The sequence below is a fragment of the Lytechinus variegatus genome, chromosome 11 (assembly GCF_018143015.1).
Source record: "Lytechinus variegatus isolate NC3 chromosome 11, Lvar_3.0, whole genome shotgun sequence".
In the NCBI taxonomy this organism is placed as follows: domain Eukaryota; kingdom Metazoa; phylum Echinodermata; class Echinoidea; order Temnopleuroida; family Toxopneustidae; genus Lytechinus; species Lytechinus variegatus.
In genome coordinates this window covers 29,185,188-29,211,093 of record NC_054750.1, presented here as the reverse complement: position 1 = coordinate 29,211,093, position 25,906 = coordinate 29,185,188, and the positions used below count along the sequence as shown (strand labels likewise).

Below are 25,906 nucleotides of genomic sequence, written 5' to 3'. Positions count from 1 at the left end.
GAGAACGGAATACAAAATATTTTTTCAGTTTGGAAAAAAGAAATTACGAAAAGAAATGTATTATAAAATTGGAGACAAGTAGGGGAAGGCGGGGTAAGTTGAGCATAGGGGCAAGTTGAGCCACCAGCCCCAAGGCCAATAATGAATGAGTCAGACATTGTGGTGGTGTCATGTATTGATGACCCATAGCATAACCCCTAACCCCACCATATTGTTTTCAACTTTGAAACAAAAAGTAGTTTTTTAGAGGGAAAAATATGAATTTCAGCCAAAAAGTAAAAAAGAGTGTGAAATAGATGTGCTTTATAAACACACACGTCTTTAAATATAATAAAGACATGATAACAACATTATTACTATATTAGTCCAGGTATGGATCTTCATTCTTGTCATAGTCTTTTATATGATGGATGCATAATAAATGTGTGGATACAAAATTATCGCACTAAGTTCGGACTTGGGTAAGTTGAGCCAAACAGCATGGTGCAAGTTGAGCCGTGGTAATTCCTATGGTAATGTATCTTAAAAAACAAACAAACAAACCATAAAAATCGATTGAAATGCTGGCTGAAAGGAGCAAATTTACATGACTGCTCTTTTCCTTTTAAAGGATGTTAGTATTTATAGAGAATTAGCAAGTGAAAAGACTTTAAACAAAAAATTTACATGCTGGTTCTCCCCTCTTATATTTTGTACATAGTTTTTGTGGCTCAACTTACCCCAGAAGGTGGCTCAAACTTACCCCATATATGGGGCAAGTTGAGCCATTTGACATCGTTTTTTTCAAAGGTCACGATGACTTTCAGTGTGGGAATAGAAAGTTATATATAGGTGGAAAATATTTCAGAAGAATTAAATTTCAAGGCAAGGTACTTATTTCGACAAGATTATTAATCATATCAATTCTAACATGCAAAAAGCAAAAACTGTCACAACTTACCCCGCCTTCCCCTAATGATCTTGTTAAAGATATGAAAGAAATACTGGAAGAAGAGATATTTTTTATGGTAAACTCTATTCATCAGAAGATAGTGTTGAGACTTTGAAATTTCTTGACGAACTTAATATACCAAAAGTAATTGAAAATGTACGATCTTTGTTAGATAAAATAATAACAGAAAAGGAATGTTTTGATGTGATGTGTACTTTTGCTAATGATAAAACACCGGGTTCAGACGGTATTCCAATATAATTTATAAAACTATTTGGAATGATATCAACACTCTATTATGTGCCGTTTTTAATGAATGTTATGAAATTAACTCGCTTTGCCCATCAATGCGAGAAGGAATCATTACCTTACCTAAAAGACAAAAGTATACTTCTTTTGAAACACTGGCGTCCTATTCCACTATTGAATAATGATTATAAAATTTTGGCTAAGATAATATCATTGAGGTTAAAAAATATTAGACCCAATTATTCACGAAGATCAGTGTGGCTACTTAAAAGGCCGTTACATCGGCGAGAATATTAGACTGTTTATTGACACAATGGATTATTGTAAATATAGAAATATACCTGGTGTTGCACTCTGTATAGATTTCGAAAAAGCGTTCGACATGGTTGATTGGAAGTTTTGCATACAGTATTACGTAAGTTTGGTTTTGATGAATGTTTTGTAAGTTGGGTACAATTGTTATACTCATTGAATGATGTGTTATCAATAACGGATTCTCCTCAAACCCTTTGTCCAATAAAGCGAGGAGTAAGACAGGGGTGTCCCCTCTCTCCCTATCTTTTTCTTTTGGTAGAAGACATTCTAGGTATAATGATCCGTCAACATAAGAATATAAAAGGAATCTCCATAGAAAACAATGAATCAAAATTAAGCCAATATGCAGACGATACTGTGATCTTTCTCCATCCCACCGAATCCAACTTGCAGATGTGTTTAAAAGTTTTGAATGATTTTAACTCTACGTCAGGACTGAAAGTTAATATTGATAAATGTAGCGTCGTTAGACTTGGTAATTTTGAAGGTTTTCTTTGTCGAGATACTCCTTTCTCATGGCCAAGTGATTTCATTTTGTATCTTGGTATGAAAATTCCACTTAACGATTTATATTATTATTATGAGCTCAATTACAAACAAAAACTAAAGAAGTGAAATCGACGCTTCGCATTTGGAATCTTAGAACTCTTACCCTATACGGCAAAATTGTGATTATAAAAACGCTTATTATCCCGAAATTTATATATGTATTTGGTATAATACCGAATCCACCGCACCCCTTTTTTGTTGAACTGCTATAACTCTTATTTAACTTCCTATGGAGTAACAAGCCAGATAGGATAAAAAGATATTTACTTCACAACGATTATAAAGAAGGAGGGCTTAGAATGCCACATGTGTTGAATTTTAATTATGCAATAAAAACAGCTTGGATAAAGCGTTACTTAGACACAGTAATGGGAAGTGGAAACTGTTTTTGAAACGTTACTTGACAGGTTTGACGATGTATTGTTCTTTCAATGTAATATGAAGTCTGTTGATTTGCATATATACTTTGACAATGTATTTTGTAAAGATGTTCTTGATGCATGGACTTTTTTTATAAATACTACAACCCTGTAAAATTTAAAGAAATTATCTCTCAAACTCTTTTGCTTAACTCACATATCAAAGTTGATAAAAAAATAATTTTATACAGAAATTGGTTCCGAGGTATGCAATATGTCAAAGATGTTTTAAATGTAGACGGTTCATTTATGTCATATGAACAAATATGTAATAAATTTGGAAATGAATCGTTTTTTATGCTATTTTCTCTTTTACATGCTATACCATTAGAATGGAAAAAGTTAATAAAAAAATGTCCATGACATTAATCACGATGATCACATGGTAGACGATAGATTAGGTCATTTTATGAAAAGTAAAAGGGCTACGAAATTGTGTTATAATACTTTTTTTTTTAGAAAGGAACATGTCCCTTTCGATGACGAACCAGAAATCAAATGGCAAGATGATTTGAGTGATAATTTGTCAGACTCTCATATTTGGAACTCTCGCTTCCCTCTTTTATATAAGTAATCAATTGATAATAAACTTCGAAACTTCCAATTTAAATTCACTTCAAGAAGAATTTCAACACAAGATTTCTTTATTTAAAATTGGAGTAAAAGATTCTCCTTTATGTAATTTCTGTGAAACCACGTTCAAACAATTTCTCATCTATTTCTTAGATGTGAATATGTAATTTCATTTTGGAACGAAGTTCACGAGTGGTTGAAGGCCAAGCATATTAGAAGTACACAATTTAGTGACATTGAGATTTGTTTTGGAGTTATAACCCTCAATAATTTTCATATTAGCAATATTATTGTGGTGTTTGCACAACATTTTATCTATTCATGTAAATATAAAAATATCAAACCAACTCTTGCTCATTTTATGCTTGGTTTGGAAAAAAATCTGAAACAACCGATGCCCTTTTTACACAGGATTTTCTTAACCCCGGACTATCGCTAACCACGTACTATCCTTAACCCCGTACTATTTTTTTCCCCTTTTCACACATGCCAAATTGTTATTGCTAACCCCGGATAAGGAATGCTTGCTTTTTACACACGAAACTCGCTAACACCGGACTAGTGGTTTTTGTCGATCATTCGTAGTACAAGTGCTTCACTCGCAATTTCCTTAACCCCGTACTATTTAAGCTTAACCCACTTTCGTTTTACACATGCGATCTTAACCCCGTACTATTGCTCTTAGCACCGCAATTGGTGGGATAACCCTGCTTTTTTGCAGGGCCAAATAAAACCGTACTATAGGTGGGGTTAGCCCACTTTGCAAAAACGCTGTGTAAAACGAAAGTGGGCTAAGCTTAACCCCGTACTGTAGGTGGGGCTAAATTGCCATTTAGCCCCACCAATAATACGGGGTTAAGGAAATTTTAGCCTGTCTAAAAAGGGTACGACGAGAGAATTATTGCATTTAAACGTAATTTGATGAACGTGCATCGAAAAAAATGGAATATTTTGTATACAAAATGAATCATTTATTTGAATTGTTTGAAATGTATGCCATTGTTTTTAATTATGATGTATCTGTGCATGTGATACTTATGTATGGAATGAGTTGAGAAATAAAAAATCTTGAAAAAGAAAAAAAATGCGTCAAATATGTGCGATGTCACAAGTAAACAACTTTTCCTTTAATGGACTATAAAATACCCCCAAAATGAATCTTTTTTTCCTTACTTATGGTGATACAAACTCTTTATCCATGATGTATTCTTTAAAAATCTGTATTACATGCCCTCCTATAGAAAGAAATAAAGATTTACTGATAGATGTGATGAAAGAGACATTTTAAGTGAAATGTATACGAAAGCAATGGGAAAGTTATTCACACGTGATATCGCACATGTTTGTCGCATTGCCAATGGGGGATCTACATTACAATAATTAACTTCGAATGCTCATAACTTTCTTAATATTCATTCATTTTTTTCTCAAAGTTTCGTTGATCTCATTTTTTGATTTTTCTGTCTTCACACAAGCTATCTTGTTCCAAAGGTTTCATTTTCCGTTAACTATTTAAATATTTTTATTAAAAGGTTTTTTTCGTAAACATAAAGTTGCAATGACTTCAAAATGCGTGAGGTTTAAAAAGAATTAATTCTGAATTATGTAGGGCATGAAGGCTTCCACTCATTAGTATAATTGCTGAAAGTTGATTCCCCTCGTGTGTAGTTAGATCCATAAATAATTAGCATAAGAGACAATGGGCCGATACCCAAAGCTGCAAACCATTTTACAGGTATTAATTATTCATAATTGCAACATCATTTATTCAGTTTAGGTGCTTGAGTGTGAAACAAGTCGCGACAGAAAATGGCAGTTAGCAGTGGTGTAATGGTCCAAAAGATGAGGGGCAAACACTGAACTATACGTGTGGTATAGTTCAGTGGGGGCACAGCGTGGTGTGTGTGGCAAAATTTATATATCGATAATCCCGATCAAGAGAGCAAAGCGAGCGAGTAAAAAATAACTTTTTGCAAAATGAATAACGAATTTTGTGTTAGTTTCTCACACAATACCTGAAAATAGCATCATGATTCACCGTTTCTGTTTTTGGTTTTGTTCCTTCTCTCCTTCTCTAATTGGGGGAAGCCTACAAAAAATTGACATGAGTAGAGAGATAAAATCAATCAAGCTTTGAACTAGAAAAAAAAACAATGAAGTAAATGATAAAGTTATCACTAATACTTTCGATTAATTTCACAAGTTACACTGGACGTAATACTAGTGAAAGAACAGATGACGTCATCAGCTCACTATTCCCAACGTGTTGGGGTGGATTTATTATTAATTTTATCATAACATGTGAAATGTAATACTGGTAAATATACATAACGCTGATTTATAGGTTTCATTTGATAAAAACCATTTCACCAATGATATTTTTTACAAGTTTGTTCTTACATGCCCATTTGACCCACCGAATCTACCCAAGCTTGATTTTACTTTGCTCTTTCACGGCAAGAAATCAGGTCAGGAAATTCGACCAAAATGATGTTAAATTACAATAGACAAGTTTTAGATTACTTTGTCTTGTCTCAGCAATTCTTTGGAGAGTTTAATCTTTAAAGAGTACAATTTGTGTAAAATGAATTAGGTTGTTATCAAGAGTGGATCATAGAATGAATGTGGAGTGAAAACATTAATACTTTTGACCAATGTTGGGGAAAAACTACTGTTACTTCAAAGGAGAGTAATATAATTTTCTATTGTCGTCCCATCTCACCATATTTCATGCTTTACTTTTGTTTTGAATATACTAGGTTGCCTTGACTACAAACAAACGTCAGGAGATGAAATAAAGTTAATTTCGAATTCTGTGGCGCATGAAGGCTAATTTGCATTATCATAATTGCTGAAAATTGGTGTTGCTTCCCTCTCATAGAAAATTTATACGCATTAAAAAATTAGTATAAGTGATTATGTGCCGATGCCACATACACTGACAATAAAACATCTTGTCCCACCCATGTCCAATTATAACTTGTATTTCGTCAAATCTAAAATTGGAAAACATAACTCTTTAAAGGGATGCTCCAGGCTGAGGATATTGATATTTCACTAAATAGAGTAATATTCACAGTCGGGGGGATTAAAGTCCCAAATTTTGGCCCCTCGCCGCTCGCCTATAAATAGAGTAATATTCACACAGTAAAATGCTGAAAATTAATTTCGATCAAAATAGGATAATAAATAACGAAGTTATTGAATGTTAAAGATTTGAATTATTCCGGTGAAACAAAGGTATGTTCAATTTTTTCTACGCGTGCAAGCCCGCCCCACCCCCTCAGTGTTAGGGTACACCTATGCTCATTCCCTCCCTTTGAAAGCACCCCCTAATTTTCTGAAAATTTCTGAACCCCCCTTTCGCTGGCTTTTCCTACCTTGGAGACCCCTTAAATTTGGAACACTGCTCAATGAGTCAATGTACCCCCCCTCCCCTATGTCGGGTGAGCTCTCATTCCAACCCCATATCTATATCTCAGGGACAGACAACACCCCCCCCCCCTTCATCTGTGGTAAGCTGTCATTACAATACAGGTTCCCTGATGTCACGTTGGAGCTCAGGACAAGCGTTCAAAACTAGCAGGAATTAAAAAAACTGATCCCGAGATTCGATCAAGTTTTCTATGACTATTCAAAATATTTCAAACAACCCCTTTTTTAAATTTCTTAAGAGTCCAAAAATTAAGAGAATGAGAGAGAAAAACAGAAAAATGTAATTGTCCCGCGAAAAAAGTACCCCTTTACCAGACATTTGGGGAACACGCATGAGGTCCCTCCGACCCCGGAGGGAAGGGGGGTCGGGCGTGCAAGCCTACAAAAAGTGTCGACAAAATTATTTTCAGCTTTGACGGCGTAGTCGACGTGTTCCTTAAAGGAGGAGGTTCACCCATGGACATGGGACAGGGGGTGCTGCGTGTGTTATTTTCCAAAGGCAGCACCACTGGAACTCTGGAAAGTAAATTTAAGGAAAATTACGAAGATTTTGTAATGAAACCCTTTTTTTCGCTTGTCAAATTTGTCGAGACCAAATTACCTTCATTTTTTCGTGAGCCTATTTTGCTTGTTAGATTTACGTCAGCACCCTCTGTTAATAAATGTAGATGAAAAAAAATGATTAAAAACATGGGGAGGGGATGGGTTCAATCTAACACTTAGAATTTCATCCAAAAAATTGATGTAAAGTAGTTTATGGCATTAGAAAATTTAGTTTGGTTTCTTAAAACGGTTATTTCCATATTATACAAACAATAGAACCTACGAGTGGTGATGACGTCACCATTAGCGTACCTACGGGGGGGGGCAGCTGGGCAGACTGCCCCTCCTGACGAATCACCACCCATGCAAAGGACCTATCCCCTGCCCCCCCCCCCCCCCCGACGAGTCACAACCAATTCCTGAGGAGCCAGTGGTCCCCTCCTTTTAAGTTAAATACCTTTTTTAAATTTTTTTCTTGCTTGTCATTTTTTTCTGGTGCGAAATGTACTTTATAACCTGTTGAAGACCCAATTTTTTTCTTTTTTGCTTGTCAATTTTTTTTCTGGTACTAAATCTTTAAATTTTAATCTAGATGGACAAGAAAATGTCTTCTTGGTCTCCAGAACCACCCCCGTATTCCCGCTTCTAATTTTGTTGTATGTTTTGTAGTAAAAGTTATCACCAAGACGAGTGGACCAAAACGATTGAAATAAATAACCTTAAACCTACCTGTACATACACATAATTATCAATCTCTCTCTCACACACACACACATAAGAGGCCTACACAGGATACGGAAAACTGTCGGGCTTGAAAGAGAGAAGGGGATAAATTTGCCAATAAATTCCAGTCGGACAAAATTTTGGTGTCTGATTGGAGTTTGAGATGGTCACGTGATCACCAGATTTTCATGTCGGTGGGAGGTGCGCGATGGGAACTGCTCACAGCAGAGGAATCAGAAAATAATTAGAATACATCTATTAGGATAGAAGTCAGTTCCATCCAGACTTCAGTAAAGGTCGACAGTTGATACGCAGAACTGATGCGCGAAGGAGTGATAATTCGAAATGGTATCATCATCTCGTTCCACTACATGAACTACACAGAATCGTTATATAGATTAAACTAGACTCTATTAGTACTGAGTTGATCTACACTTTATATTTTTAAATTATCGAGAAAAAACATATTTTTGAATAAAATTGAAAAGTGGGACTATATCTCTTGGAACAGATCCTGAATCGCCTTGTAACCCGTGAGAAGACTTCCATTGTACCTACAACGAGCGACGTCGTTCAACAGCCTAGGAGAGACTTTTGTTCGATCAATTGAGTTCGAATATATATACAAACATTGCCTCCCCGGGCCGAGTGTCGATTCTTTTTCTGAAGTAAAAACATAACACGAACAATACCACCAATCATAGTTTGCTTATTTCGTCGAATCTTTACTGTTGAGTTTTTTCCAGCACCGATGGAAATGGTGAGTCTTTATTTTCTTATGTTTCATTTATTTCAAACGATATAACCAATAAACATTTAGTAAATTTCTTTATTAAATATATAATCAAGATTTTAATACAAGCAAGTTGGAATAGAGAATGGGTCGTAATAATTATATCCCAAGTTTCATGAACTAGATCTATAAACTTTCCTAAATTTATGATGACAATTCCACAAATAACCCCAACATGGTCAAAGTTTGTTGACCCGAAGTGACCTTTGACCTTGGTCATGTGACCTGAAGCTTAGGCAGGATCTTAACCTTGGTTAAGATTTCGACATTGATTCCCCCAACATGGTCTAAGGTCATTGACCCTAAATGACTTATGACCTTGGTCATGTAACCTGAAACTTGAGGAAAATGTTTAGTGATACTTGATTACCTTTATGTTCAATGTCCATATACTTTTTAAGTTATGATGACATTTAAAAAAACTCAACCTTGGTTAAGATTTCAATATTGACGAGCGGTGAAAAGCGGTGCCAATAGCTTTGCTCTGCTATGCAGGCGGGACAAAAAGAAATAAAACGTTTTTAGTTGTTTTAAAGCGTTTTCTTTTTCTCCAACGAATGACGCAATCTTCCGTAAATCAATTATACCTTACAGTCTGATTTTATGTCTTAAAAATGTTTTGGAACAAGACTCTGGAGATGACTACAGTTTTATTTTTACTGTCTTTCTAACAGAAAATTTCTTATTTCCCCCAAAAATATTAAATAATGGAAATTGAACACTAAAGTGAGTGGACATTTTATAACTTTATTCCCTTATACATGTTTATATATACATACACAGGGGCGGATCCAGCCTTCGCCAATAGGGGGGGGGGGGGGGGCCGGAATTTTTTTCAGCCATATTTTCCCCGATCGGCCACTCGAATATGATATTTGCCGGGATTTTTGGTTTCTTTAAAGGGGTAGTCCTATTAGTCACTTCTTAGCTTTATTCTTATGAATAAACATAAATATACATTACCTTAATCATTATATATATAATGCGAGCGCGAAGCGCGAGCTATTATTTTTTGGGAATCTTATGTACTTTTTTTCTAAAAGTTTTGAACATTCTGGGCAATCCTGAAAAAAGATGTGTATGCAAGTGAATAATTATTACGAACGTGGAGCGCGAGCAGAAATGAACTGATGGAAAAGGTACTGTTAAGGACTTGATTGCAGTTAGCCATGAAGACGTGACATATTTTAAAACATCAAATAATGCGAGCGCGAAGCGCGAGCTGAATTTTTTGACATTTTTACCTAAGGAATGGAAATTCTAAGCACTTTTTGTAACTTAACAGAATAGGTATATAACTAAACGATTGGTGCGAGCGCGAAGCGTGAGCAAAAAATTTCGTGATTTAGACCTACTGAACGAGACACTCTATTCAAGTTTTGTAAATCATGAAAAGGATGAGAAAGTGGGGATCTTCCTTACATTAATAATGCGAGCGCAGAGCGCGAGCAGAAAATGTTTATATACGTTTTGAGCTGATCGAAAACGTATTTGTTACGGACTGCTTGAACTTAGCCATGAAGACGTTAAATATTTCAACATTTAAATATTGCGAGCGCGAAGCGCGAGTTGAAATTTTTTGACATTTCTACCTGAATAATTGAAATTTTAAGCACTTTTTGTAATCGTGGAAAGGATAAGACAAAAACTGACATAATTGATGCGAGCGCGAGCGTAAAAATTCTGGACACTCTATTCATGTTTTGTAAATCATGAAAAGGTTAAACTATTGGAAATTTTCATACATCAATAATTCGAGCACAAAGCGCAAGCAGACAATTTTTTTATATTGTTATCTGAAACTGGATAATTATTTAAATGGAGAACAAGCTGCGTATCTGAATAAACGTGTGTTTGAGATATCGACCTAGAATTTGGGTATTCTAAATACCTTTTTTTACCATGAAAATCAATAAAGCGAGCGCAAAGCGCGAGCTAAAAATATATAATATTCAGATCTGAAAAAGGGTCTCTTTAAGCTCTGTATTGCAAGCACTTTGTGAAAAAATTGTGAGGTGAAAAAGGATCACAGTTAAAACAGAGCTGATATTTTCAATTATTGTTACTTTGAGTTTTGATATAGGACCGGGATATTCTATAAGGACATTATGTCATCATAAGAAAATGATGACTATCTTCCTATTTCTCTTCGTAAGCATGAGAGCGCAAAATCTATTAATATTATGGCCTAAAAACTGGACATTTAAAGCACTTTTGTAATTATGAATAGGATGCATGAGTTTAAAATCTATCAATGCGAGCGCAAATCGCGAGCAAAAATTTATGATAAATTGTCATCAAATGGTGATTTTAAGTAGTTTGTTTTAGAATTAATATTGAGATATACATAACTCACTAATCAAAATGCAAGCGTGCAGCGCTAGCTGATACGTTTTGACAATCTGACCTAGATAGAGATATTTTGAGAACTTCATGGAATAAGGAAAATAATAGGTACCTGACAAATCAAATTTTGCAAGCGCGCAGCGCAAGCAGAAATTGTTAATATTCAGACCATAAATAAGAAACGTTTACACTTTTAAAAAATCAATTTGCAAATAAAACAAAATAATGAAAGTTCAATTTCCCAGCTGAAATATGTTTTGTATATTGACTTCAGACTTTGATATTTTAAGGTCCATATTGAGCAAGATATCACCTAAAAAGGCAATGCGAGCGCAAAGCGCGAGCGAAAATTTTATACCCGTGTTACGATACTGCAACAAATAACAGAAGATTTTTAAATATAAAGTTTGAATTTTCCTTTTTTTTTATTACAGGAAATAATTATACATAAAATAAAACAAATAATGATCTTACATAAATCTCTTGAAGTGTCCGATGTAAAATCCCGAAGCGATGATGCTATATCCAAGTAATAATCCAAATGATAAAAATCCCAGTTGACTGGCGAAAATTCACAATGATGGCGATGATGAAACTGATGTTGAAGTCCGATGAATAATAAGAGTCACTGCAACGAGTTGAAATGTCCGTAAAGACGATGTTGATGATGATTAACAGTCAATTTCAGCAATCCATGGGTTGAAGCGTGTTCATTGAACAGATTGATGATGTTGATGATCTCGATGAGAACTGATAATTTCTCAAAATAACTGCAAACAGTTCATTGATGCATAAACTACTCTGATCTGATCTGGTGAAGTGATCTCATATGATGTGATGTGATCTCCTGCTCTCATATGATGTGATGGTGTGATCTAATATGATGTGATGATGTGGTGATCATCTTGAAAAATCTGCAGCTTTAAATAGTTTGCAGCTATTCTTCTAGAACTCACTATTAAGGAAGGTTCTAGCATTTTCTTTAAAAAAACTTTCTCCTTTCAGGAGCAGTCAAAATCCAGAACACTCTTGATTGACCTCATTGAATCAAGAGTGTCAATAGCATAGCTAAGCCTATTGTTCCTAATCTCTATTCAGAAATAACAATACAACTCCTTGGCCTTTTAAATAGGCAAGGCCTGCATAATAAAAAGACATTCTTGAATGTTCTTTACAATTCTTGGCTAACCTTAAAGGGAAATAACTAATAGATGAATGTAATTGCTTTTAAAATTCTTTTACAATTATTCTTATATGTAACACCCGACATGAAAGATTTAAAAAAAATTAATTTCCAAGTCTTCCCCTTATCTTATTTTATTCACTCATCTTCCTCCTCTTATGCTTGCCTTCCTTCTTTTCTCCTCTCTTTTTCCCTTTTCCTTTTTTCCTTTCTTTTCCCCTTTTTTTCTTTTTTTTGCTCCGCCAATAGGGGGGCCCGGGCCCCTCGGGCCCCCCTGGATCCGCCTATGCATACAGTACTGGGGCATTTTCAGTCTTGTCAATCTGCACAATGGAATAAACTGACATAATCTATGACTTTTCAAACTTTAATTTGATTAATCTAGGGGCCTCGGAAGAAGGGGGGGGGGGGCTTCAGCCCCCATTTTTTTCCAAAACCGTGTACAAGAAAGTAAAAATGACTATATTGTTAGGATTTTTGCATGGTCAGCCCCCCCCCCACTTTGAAAACCATTCCGCCACCCCTGTAATCATTATGCTTCATTTTATTTGAATCAATTGTGCCAATTTTAGTTAAATCTATGAAGAAAAGCTTTGAACTGCCTATTAATTTTCATGGTGGAATTTTGATCAACGCACATTAGAAAAAAAATAATCTGTAATGTTTTTAATGTTTTTTATCTGTTTTTTTTATTTATTTTTTATGTACATTCTTTAAAGATTTTTTTGCGTTTTTGAATAACAAATTATTGGCAATAATTTTACAATCATTAACAGAAAGTACAAATAAAGATACAGATACGGATATTGGCGAGAATTTACGATTGGCTCTATACATGAATCACATTTTTAACAATTCAGGGGTCTGACATGCACTTGCTGTGTAATATCATAACCGCATACATACATACATACATGCATCCAAAAATAGTCTTGAACAGCATGGCGTGGCCCTCTCATGTTTAGGGATTTATCATAGAATTTTTTGAGGGGCAATTAAGGTCCCCTGGGATTGTTAGGGTTATGGTTTGCTGACTGATTTTATTCTCTTTAAGGTGCTTTTCTTCATCTTTACGAAGTGCAAAGTTTCACCTGCTTTCGTGTGTACCTCAAGAGTATCATTATGCTTGTGCAACAGTTCCATTTCATTCAACATGTTCAATTACACATTTATGTATTTGAGCTTATTTTGAATAGTGATTATTTCCCTGTCCAAAACTGAGTGCAACACTCAGATATGCTTGTTAAAATGATGATATTCTTTATATGGATTGATGTGCACAACTGAACAGGGAGAAAAGGAACATGACAAAGCAATGGAGAAAGGGAGAATAAAGGGGGAAGGGGAAAGAGGAAAAGGAGTGGTATTTATGAGAAAGAGTTTTGATTAATTAGAAAAAAATAATACACCACTTCAGAAAAAACCACAAAAAAAACATTCATCTAAAATCACATCCATGGAAATTTACAACACGCAAGCCTATGCGGTGTTTTAAACATGTTTTTTTTTTGGAAAAAACGGGTGTTTAAAAATACTTTTTAAGACACGTTTTAAACACACCGTTTAACATGTGCCAACCCTGAATGGAGGGCCTGCTAAAACGGAGCCTTTAGTGTGCAGCTTCCTATTACAAACCATTCTTATAACAAATTTAAACCAAGAATGAAAAAAAAATCAAACCAAAATTGCATTTGCTTGAAGCCTTGTTACATGGCATGCATGAACAAAGTAAAAAACTACAAGTGAAAACCTAACATACAAATTCAAATTGGTATCAAAATTTTACAGAAGATAGAAGTTTAAAATATGTTTCATTTTGATATTGATGTGAACAGGGGTATTATGGTTGGTTGAATGAACCATTATGGTAAAATTAATATCTTGTATTATTATGACTGTCTAGAATTTCCTGGAAGGTTTCAAAACTCGGCTCTTTGTTTGCCCATTGTTCCGTTAATAAAATCTATGTTCAATCAATATACATACATAGGATAAGAGATAACATCACCCACTCACTGTTTCTTTTATGAAATATGAATCTTATTTTTCTCCTCATTGTCACGTGAAAAAAGGTGTATTCCTCTCTCAACATGTGGAATTACCAATGTTTAAACAGTTTTTGGTTCAGTTAGGTTGGTCATTATTGTCCGTATATAATGCAATGTTGTGTAGTTAAAACAATGAAAAGCAAAACAATTGGTGAGGGACGTCATCGTCTCTCTCATTTGCATATCACTGAGTTGTGCGCATAAATGTTTTGTGAAAAGTATCAGCGCAGTTTTAAAATGTTATTTCTTTTACATCATGTTTGTTTGGTTTTTCTCTAATGATTCAATCAACATTTTTTCTGGGGTGAACATGACCCTTCAGACTATATTCCTATTGATTTTGAGGGTTTTAAAAGTTTGCGAATATCTTAAGTTTTTCAAAATAGCAGAAAACACATCCTTTGCAAGATCGAAAGTATACTTTAGTTCTCTCATTCTATTTTTACGGATAAACATTAAGAATCAACATCGACGACAATAATATATTTTTTCACTAAATATATGACCTTGCGAACATACAAATGGGTCTAAGAGACTGTGAAATAAAAGAGATGAGAACAGAGAGAGAAACAGACAGAGAGAGAGAGGGGAAAAGGCGGGGAGGAATAGAAGCGAAAAGGAAAGAGAAAGAGGGGAGGTAAGAATAAATAAAGGATAGAGAAAGAGGGAAAAGGAAGGGAAGAAAAGAGAGATAGAAAAACAGGGGGAAGAAGAGAAGAAAATAGAGAGAAGAGGAGGAGGAGAAGAGATAGAGGCAGGGGAAATGAGAATAACATTTCCACGTAATGTTTTTTGAGGGGTGAGGAGTGGAGAGATTTGATAACCTTACGTGTTACAAACACGGTTCATCACCATACTTCAACTATTTGATTTTAATTCTTTTCATTTTTTCTATACAGATCGAAAAGGCCAACTTTCTTCATCGAGGTTTCATCCTTGTTTTGCTGACATGTACATGCATGGGTAAATTGAAATCTGATATAATACAATACAATATGCCTTGATGCATGCAATATTCTCCAATCAATTTAAAAGCCGAGGTCTTCCTTTTGCATGCACTCTTGCCACCGAAAAGCAGTCTGGAGAGTTGATTCTGGTTATGTTTGTGGTTTGAATTAAATGTATTTGCGGCAATGACAACTCTCTTATCTACATCGTTTATATTCCTATATTTAGACGTTATTTGATGCTAAGCCGTGACAGTGATAAGTTTTTTAATGTTTAATTGGTTCTCATTGGTCAATGCTGTTGATGTTCAGTGATTATATCTCTTTATTGCTTATCGACTAAAGAGTACCACGCGAAAGGGCTATAAAAAGATGGACTCCCAACTTTACAAATTATGAGAAAAAAAGTTTAATAATTAACAGCAAAAATTTATCATTAAAAAGATAACAGCTTTTGTGTGATTCCCTACTAGTGCGGTATGGTGTGCAGTCCCGTAGGATTTTTCTTTGCCAAAATTGATTTTTTTTTGGTTGTTTTGGCTTCAATAGAGTCCCTTTAGACCAAAAATGATGGGATTCGAATTTTATCGACCCTCACCCACTGCCTGAGAAGGGGGGGGGGGATCACCTATATCAAGACCCCCTTAAATCAGATGTATTAGCAATTTTGCGCCTGGTTAAAAATTGAACTGTTTTATGGTCTTTTATCATCCCTAGACAGCTAGAATGTTTTTATCTGAAGACTTCCAGTTAGATAACCATCCTACCAACCATATCCTCTCCCCTAGCCCCCCCCCCCTGACTGGCATACAACTTTTACCATTCGGCCACTCGTTCTAGAATACAATTTACGATTAAAGGACTTCTATTCGAATTGTCAATTATATTCTTCTCGGCTAATTTCCAATTACTGATAGACAGAAAGAAACACATAAACTCTATTTTTTGGCTCCCCCAACACACATGCACATTTACTATTTATTTGAATGAACAATATATCCTCAATCTTTTAGCTTACCCTTTTTGTTGTCCTTAGTGGTGCGAATGAAATATCTTCCAAATTAACTAAATAAGAGTTGTTTTATCAGTATAGTAGTATTTGCTACTTTTTATAAAAAAAGCCGTTAGATTCTTTTTTTCTGAAGTAAAGACACACACGATGGCACAAGTTTCTTGTGCCATCAGAGACTCTGTGTTTGTATCTCCTTTCTTATTCATCATCATCATCATCATCGTGTGTTCATTTCTCCAATCTTTTTTTATTCCGTATCGCCACTTTCTTCCTATTGCATTTGTTATCCATATACTCGTCTCCAATCTTACTTCATGTGGACGTTGTTCATTCCCCACATCCTCTACAACTTGCTGATAGAGCCATTTTATACATGATTCCTTTAAATCGCCAAGTATCTGTGATGAGGAAATACTTTTTTAATCTATGACGATGTTTGATTCGTTAATTAGACAACCATTGCCTTTCCATAGACTTGGTGATGACGATTTCTTCGAGTTACATCGACCTATTCAATCTAATGATGCCTCTCTTACATCTACTAATTTATACGACAATCTTATCAGAGATAGCATGAACTCTTCATCTGTAAACTTAGAGTTTGATTTTGATGACCCAGCCCAACGAGGAATTACTAATTACATAACCGTCTATCAGTTTTCCAGTGTCTTGAAAGAATTTGAATCAAATACATTTTCCTTACTTCACCTAAATATCAGAATTTGGAATTGACGTTTTGATGAACTTCTTTCACTTTCACTCTAATCGGCCTTACGGAAACCTGGTTAAATCACGATTTAAACCACCCATTTCATATAAAGGATTATAAATTTATTAATAAAAATAGAAAAAATAAAGTTGGTGGTGGTGTTGCTCTTTACGTTCGAAAATCAGTTAACTATACTATTTTGAATGAAATTTCGTTTTTTTTTTTTTAATCACTCTTCATTGAAATTTTTATTACTGGAAATAAGAATATTATCGCCGATGTTATTTATAGATCCCCAAGCTCTAGTACTCAAGATTTTTTACAATATTTTTCAGATTTATTAAGAGATATTAATTTTGACAATAAAGATTTTTTTTCTGATGGAAGATTTTAATATAGACTAATTGAACCATGAACTGAACAATTTTTTTTCAAGAATTTCTTGAGTTGATTTTATCGGCCTCTTGTCTGCCACTCGTTTCCGAACCAACGCGCGTTTCAAATACATCTGCTACTTTAATCGATAATATATTTTCAAATGTAATTCTACATCCTGATTCTTATATAATAATTTCGGACATCAATGATCACTACCCTATTGCAATGCACTAACCACTGAAACAACCTATAATTACCAATAGTTCTTCACTATTCAGACGTAAAGTAAACGCCGGAAGTTTGGCACGTCTTGGTATTAATTTGGAAAATCATGATTGGTCGAATTTTTACATAAATGAAAACTTAAATGATTCATATGAAGCTTTTTCCTAAATATTAAGCAATCAGCTGGACATAATATGCCAAAACAAAAAATTAAAACAAATTATGAAAACTTCCTGGGATTTCAAAATCTATTCTACGCTCAATTAATAAAAAAATAATCGTTTTTATAAATGCAAATTAAAGGGTACTGAGAAAGCAAAATTAAAGTATTCGTCCCATAAAAACACATTAATCAATATCATTCGTTTAGAAAAAAGAAAATATTTTGTAAATCGTTCGGAAATGTTCAAACACGATACCCAAAACACATGGAAAATTATCAAACAGGCAATGAACTAAAGGAGTTTCTGAAATAAATAGAATCAGGAATAATGAAATTGTTGAAGATCCAAAATATATAGCGAATATTTTTAATAATTACTTTTCCTCAATTGGAAATTATCTGTCTAAAAATATTCCCCCTTCTGACACGTGTTTTACTGACTTAGGTCCTGCTAATCGAAGTTCTATTTTCCTTTTTCCTACGAATAGACAAGAAGTCACAAACATTGTTTCCAACTTACAAGATAAAAAAAGTTCCGGCTTTGATGGAATCAGTAACGTTATTTTAAAGGCCATTATTCCTTACATTGTAGATCAATAGGTCCATATCTTTAATTTATCACTGCTGCATGATGAATTTCCTTATTCCATGAAACTTGCTAAAATCATACCATTATTCAAGAAGGGGGACACACTTGAAGTAGGTAACTATCGGCCAATCTCGTTACTGTCTTCTTTTTCCAAAATTTTAGAAAAAATAGTGTTCACTCGAATGATAACTTTCTTAAAGAAAAAAAAAAATCTTTTCAAACTTCCAATTTGGTTTTAAGGAGAAACATAGTACTGTTCATGCTTTAATGACTTTGGTAGAAAAGGTTGCCCATTCAACTGACTCTTCTTCTCACACAGTTGGTATATTCCTGGACTTCTCCAAGGCCTTCGATACGATAAATCATGACATTTTACTGTATAGAATCAATCATATCGGTGTCCGTGGAAAGACCTTTGAGTGGTTCAGGAGTTACCACTCTAACAGAAAACATTTTGTTTATTTAAATGAGCAAGAATCTGATTTTAGAAATATTACTTGTGGTGTTTCACAAGGGAGTCTTTTAGGCCCTTTGTTGTTTATTTTTTATATAAATGATTTTCATAAATCGTCCAATTTACTGTCATTTATATTATTTGCAGATGATATTAACTTGTTTTTCACACAGAGATCCTAATGTTCTTGTTGATGTCGTCAATGCAGAGTTGCGAAATGTTTTAGAATGGATTAAGAACCAATAAACTGTCATTAAGTCTTTTGAAGACGAATTACATATTATTTAGTAACTCCTTCAATTCAATTCTTTCATTTCATTTCCATTCAAAACAAAACACAAAGTAATATAAAGCAATACAAATACACGAACAATTTTATAGGGCATTCTTACTTCGTAAAACAGAAAAAACGATATAATATAGAGCATAAATGGAAATGAGGGGGATCCACTAAAAAGCAAAGCTTGTAAAGTGTAGATCCCCCTTGGAAATGAAGAAATTATAGTTGACTTATTCTTATTTGCGTGCATGTATTACAAGAAAGAAAAGGAGAACAAAAGAAATCATATTGATGCAAACATAATTACTGAAATGATGCAAAGCTTTTCACACAAAGAGGTCTTCGTTGTCCTTAGCTTCATTACCGACTCAAATTATGTTTGACAATACCCCACTTAAGCAGGTTTCTCATACAAAATTTTTAGGTGTTTTGGTTGATAGCGAGCTCTCCTGGAAGGTACATATTGAAAATATTTGCAAAACAATCTCTCGAAATATCATTAACAGACTAAAATCACATCTTCCACAACGATCTTTGCTTATTCTTTATTATTGTCTTGTTTTACCCTACTTCAATTATGGACTTTTGCTTTGGGGAAACACCCATCAAATTCTGTTAGAAAAAAATATATTGTTACAAAAAAGTAATTCGTATAATCTGCAATGCTCCGTTTATTGCCCACTCAGATCCACTTTTACTTGAACATAATATTCTCAAAGTAAACGATCTCTACTTGTTTCATCTTGGCGAATTTATGTATAAATTTAATTCTGGTGCCCTTTCCTTAGTTTTTCATGACATGTTTATAAAGAATCAAACTATTCATAAATATCCCACTAGACAGTCTGAGGAATTTCATTTACCTTTACTAAAAACACTTTTAGCACAAAATACATTCAATTTTGAAGGTCCTAAATTTTGGAATACTTTGCATATAGATTTGAAAAACTCCCCTTCACTCGCAGTCTTCAAAAAAAAAACTTAAGACATTTTTATTGGCTACGTTATACGTACAAAACCTAGCTCTCCCTGTTGTACTTAGTTTGCCCCTTGTTTTATTTTCATTATTATCACTATCATTATTGTGAATATCAATATCATCAACATTATTATTATCTCTATTATTAATGTCATTGTTATCATTGTTGGTATCCGAAGAACTCGTCACCACTTCTCAACAAGACATACACTTTGATCCGTTTCCTTTGCCCGTGTGCTTCACACTAATATGCATGTTTAAAACATTTTCTTATTTTTGTCCACATGCAGGTATGTTCTTCTCATCTTATTCTTCGTGCATTACTCATTTCATGCATCATGTTATTGTCTATTTCACATTTTCCTTCCCTCTTTTGGCCACTATCATTATTTAAATTATGTAATCTAATATTAATGAATAATTTGTTTTGAGGGGTCCACGATTTACAAGCACAGCTTCACAGTGGACCTCTCCATTTCCAGCGTGTTATTTTCAGCCACAAATATTCCATAATCCATATTAAGTTTCAAATGTATAATTTAGATGAATATATAATATATATATTGTGTTACATGTTTCTTTATTACATTTCAATTGTTATAACTGTATTCATGATGGAATTTGTCTACTGTTTTGTTGGAAATGAGAAAAATACCACTGAAACTGAAACATAATCAGTATTGAAATAATATGTAATGTTTCATTCATTGACCTTCACAAGATTTAGAGAACTTCCGAACTTAAAAACCTGCATTGTGCCTTAATTTCTAAGGTAGGGCCTATTATAGACGATTCAATGTACGACCAAAAATACCCTAACCCGGAAAATTGCAACAAATTGTTTTTCAACAGTTTTTAGTACTATTTGACCTCAGGAATATTATACTAAAATCTACAAAAATCCGCATCAGCATGATCAGGGAAAGTGGTTATTTTCAAGATAGTATCCAAGATGGCCACCATTCACTGAAAATTAATGAATATGACTCACTCAATATCCACCCTAGAATCATAATTGGTTTCATACTCCATGGTCTAGGAGGCAAAATAATTTGTTGACACGGGGTAAAGTGAATATAAGGACCCCAGGGTACCTGAAATTCAAAGATGGCATCAAAAAAATGGCTGCCTTGTGCTAATAATCCGCAACTTGGTGGTTTCGATTCAATGATTTTAAGGGTGAAGTAGTAAATTGAAAAAGGACAGTGAGTGGTCTGGTGAGTCCAAAAATCCGTGATGGCTTCAAAAAAATTATTCTGAAATGGCTGCTAAAACCTAAAGAAGACATAGGCTGACTTCATATCGACCAGGGAAATGTGATAAAATTTTCGATGTTTAACTTTAAACCACTGGTTTTAAGGGTCAAGTAATATATAAGGATAAGTTACAAGGGCAGTAAGTGGTCTGGTATGTCCATAATTCCAAGATGAATTCCAAAAATTAATCTTAAAATGGCTGCTAATACTTAAAGCGGATACAATTTATTTCATATCGGAGTGGGAGATGTCATTTTGGTGGCTAAACCACTGGTTTCAAGGTTCAAAATAATACATTAGGACAAGTTAATAGGGGCAGTCAGTGGTCTGGTATGTCGAAAATGTGATATGGCCTCCAAAATGCAGGGTCTATATTGACTGTGGTTCTTAAAAGTAGACATAGTTCATTAGAAATTTTCATTGTGGATTTGAAGTAATACATTGTTTCAAGTTGTAAGAGCAGCTGGGTGTCAAATATCGATGGAAAAAATAAATCTATTCATCTGGACTTACTTGTTGAAGTAGAGGACAGTTTCACGTCCGATCCGGGACGCTTCTTCAGCTCTTCTGAACTGGGAAATCGTTGTTGCCGATTGGCACCGAAGCACCGTCGATGTTATTGTCTTGGAGACGTCGAGGAATTTTTCGGATTACAGGATTGTAAATCCGAGAGAGGTTATGTCGTAATCCTCCTCCTTTGTTGAGAGATGGGTTCTCTGCGTTGACGTAGACCGCCTCACAGACCCCGCTCTCAAACCACCTAGGTTCCTTGTCTAGGATGAGCACGTCTTTATCTTTGAAGTTGTGTTTAGACGTAGTCAGGTGGGAGTATACGGCATAATCGTATCCCGATGCGCCTGATCTGCGATGTTGATACAACCGCTTGGAGAGGGGTTGTTTGGTTTCACCAATATAATTAGCGCTGCAACCTGTCTCTTGGCATTGGATAGCATAGACAATTTAGTTTTTCTTGTCTTTGGGAACTTTATCCTTCGGGTGAACCAAATTCTGCCTAAGTGTGTTAGTCGGTTTGAAATACACTGGGATGCGGTAAGAAGACAGGATCCTTCGGGTTTTCTCTGAAAGGCCACTGACGTAGGGGACAGAGACACCGAAGCGACGCCCCTGTTCGGTCGGTCGAGGAAGGTTGTTCTCACGTTGGCGTCGCTGGTGAAGGGCTTTGTCTATGCGATACCCGTGGTAACCACACTTACGTAGAGCCTCTCGGAGATGTTTATGTTCCTTCTCCTTGGTTATCTCAGAAGAAGGAATGTATGAAGCCATATGGAAAACTAGCGGACAGAAGGTCCTCGCTGCACGCGCGCACCCTTATAACACGCAGAATTCCCTTGCATCATACCCCTTTTTCACAAACAAATGTGTATCAAGGACAAGCGTTGATTCAGATAGAATTTCCGCCCTTCTGAAATGAATGTTAATAACTTCTTCTATCAGATGACCATATTTTTTTTACATTCAATTGGTGGGAAATATGGCACTTTATTACATTAAAATCACTAAAACCATCCATAGTCAGGAATATGTATTGGGATAATGGGTTAGTGGGACATTTTTATAGTACCCGGGTGGATTACATCCGTCGTCACATCGTTGGGTGATGGTATCAAGAATTTCCGCCCAGATTATAATAAAGGGCACATTATAAGGCAAATACTCATGAAAGAACCATGGAGATTGGTTAATAAGGAAATAGTGCACTTTTATCATCAAATCAGAGGAGATTTTCTTTGTGATACTGATGTCCGAAGAGCAAACCTACACTCGACGTGCATTCAACACATGGGGCTGGACAGAGCTTTTGTGTACGTCGGTGTGTTGTTCGAGTCACAGCGGTTTTCTAGCTCTTTCCATTGCAGTGCTGAACGTTTTATTAGGAATATATAAATATATATACCTTGTCAGTCCGAACTATGGATATAAATATATCAGATACCATTATTTTTGCCAACAAAAATCAATTTTATTCTCTGAATTGGATATGTCTCTGAATGTTGTGACGGGTCCATTATGTATACGGGGGGTGCATCCTAGCTGATCACTGCATTGGTAAGTCTGAAATTTAAGTTTGCTTATTCATTTCACTTTAAATGATGTTAAATGTAAGGATAATATATGAAATCGACATAAGATATTGCGAATCAACGCTGAAACATTATTTGTGAAGACGTTTTATCCCTCTGTAATGCTATTTCCCCCATAAAGCCGCAATGGAACATTCTGCACCACTAGTCATACGATGATCGCGAGGTCTGCAAACGTCGTCTGCTATGTTTTTATATGTCCGGTAAACTGTATGCAAGTTTTCGATATGCTGTGGAACAATGTCTTCACTACTTCCAACTTGTGGATGAGCGGATGATGAGAGTCAAACAACAGGTATTGATCTGTGTGGGTGTCTTTTCTGAAGACTGACGAGCTCAGCGACCGTCTTCCTCGATGGTAATGAGGCAATCCAAGAACGCGAGTTGGTTGTCCTTGACTCTTTCCACTTTAAACTTAATAGACGGGTCACAATTATTGATGTGATCGAAAAAAGAATCAAGTTCCGTAGTCTTTATCTTGACCCAAGTATCTAAACCAGTGGGCAGGTGGGATGCCGGGAAAAGAACTCAGGGCAAATTTCTCAAAGTCTTCCATGTACAAATTGGCAAGAACTGGCGAAATCCCATGGCACATCATTGTTTTTGTTTGTACAAATTGCCGTTATATGTGAAGTAAGTGGTGGAAAGACAGAGTTCTAAAAGTTGACAAAGTTGATCCGGGCTAAGTTTAGTTCTTGAGCTTAAATTGGGGTCGTCAATAAGGCGCTTGCGAACTGTTTCTACTGCCTTCGGAGGAACGCTAGTGAAAAGAGCGGACACATCAAAGGAGGCAATGCATTCATCGTCTTCAACTTTGATGTCCCGTACCTTCTCAATGAAGTCTTTAGAATTGAGTACGTTATGCTCCGATAAACCCATCAAAGGGCTGAGAACAAATGTAAGAAACTTGGCAATGTTATACGTGATACGGTAAATGCTACTCACAATAGGTCTCAAAGGTATATCCTCCTTGTGGATCTTTGGTAGACCATAAAAGGATGGAATGTCATTGCCAGGATACAAACTAAAGTAAGTAGATTTGTCAATAAAGCCACCTTTCTCCAACTGTTGTAGCACTTAAATGACTCTTTTCTTGAAGCTGGAAGAAGGATCTCGCTTTACATGTTCATAGGGTAACACTGTTATGTAACAATACACCAACTTTGCTATCATAATCTGTCTTATTCAAAACCACTGTGCATCTCCCCTTGTCTGCAGGGAGGATTATATCCTTGTCCTTCGTCAAAGACTGAGCGGCTAGTTTCCTCTGTCGATAAATTGGGAGGTGGTAGTTTTTCATTCGAGAGAGTGGCCGTAACTTTCCCCCGAATTTCCGCGGCAAAATCTTGGTTGATACGATTGTTCTTGATCGCGGACTCGGTGGCTGTAATGTAGTCAACGTACGGTATACCCTCTGGGGCAACCGCGAAATTTAAACCGCGAGCTAACACAGATTTTTCGGGTTTGCTAAGCTGTTTGTCCGATAGATTTCTCACCCAAACTTCGTTCTCCTCCAACAAAATGTCACTGGACTTAGGATTTCTCCAGTTTTTATCCCTGTCCACTGCTGTAGAATGGTTTTCTCGATCAACTAACCTCGCGAACTTGTTGATTTGACGACTCTTAGAACGGCCATGATCAACTGCGCATTCTCGGTGAACTTTACCACGCGTTCATAAACATCCTGTGGGAGGCTTTCCACCAAATGTTTCCTTAGTTTGTCAAGTTTTCCGTGTAAAATGTCGACAGTAAAATTTGTTTGCCTGATACGTTCGTTCAATAAAGATCTCTCTGCTTTATGAATGATGGTATGAGCACGAAATCCTTTGACAGTGGCTTTGATCCGTGAACTGCGTGGTATAATATCCGACTGCAAACACCGTAGACTAAACCTCAAATGGTTGCGATATTCCGCTAATTTCCTCGACGTCTTTTCGAATTCCCACACAGGAATTTTTCGGATTACAGGATGTAATCCGAAAAATTCCTCGACGTCTCCAAGACAATAACATCGACGGTGCTTCGGCGCCAATCGGCAACAACAATTTCCCGCCAGTTCAGAAGAGCTGAAGAAGCGTCCCGGATCGGACGTGAAACTGTCCTTTACTTCAACAAGTAATTCCAGATGAATAGATTTATTTTTTCCATCGATATTTAACTTTCCTGGATGAATCAAAACATACATCGGTTTAGCTGGGTGTCAAGTTTGTCCAAAAATCCAAGATTGCTTAAAGTGAATGAAACCTTTGGAACAAGTAGGCTTGTGTCGAAACAGAAAAATCAAAGATAAGAATAAAGAAAGTTTGAGCAAAATCGGACAAATAATGAGAAAATTATGAGCATTTGAATATTGCAATCATTAATGCTATGGAGATCCTCTCATTGGCAATGCGACAGGGATATGTGATGTCACATGTGAACAACTTTCCCTTTGATGGACTATAAAATACCCTCAAAATGTCTCTTTTTGCTTTTTCTAATGGTTATACAAACTCTTTATCCATGATGTATTACATGCCCTCCTGTAGAAAGAACACATGATCTACTGATAGATTGATAAAAGAGGCAATTTACAAAAAGTAAGTGAAATATATACTAAATCAATGGGGAGAGTTGTTCACAAGTGACATCACACATCTTTGTCGCATTGCCAATGTGAGGATCTTTCTCATTATTTGTCCGATTTTCTCAAATTTTTGTTGATC

The 25,906-nt window shown here is 35.5% G+C and overlaps 1 protein-coding gene across 1 annotated transcript in view; it reads left to right on the top strand.

The window, feature by feature from the left end:
* Positions 1-8,425: 8,425 nt before the first annotated feature.
* The window catches only part of LOC121423515 (protein crumbs-like), a 61,586-nt gene continuing 44,105 nt past the window's right edge, over positions 8,426-25,906 (top strand). Inside the window, exons 1-2 of the mRNA XM_041618866.1 lie at positions 8,426-8,497; positions 15,007-15,070. Coding sequence (XP_041474800.1) covers positions 8,489-8,497; positions 15,007-15,070 — 73 coding nt within the window. The 5' untranslated portion in view covers positions 8,426-8,488. The remainder of the gene's footprint in view (positions 8,498-15,006; positions 15,071-25,906) is intronic.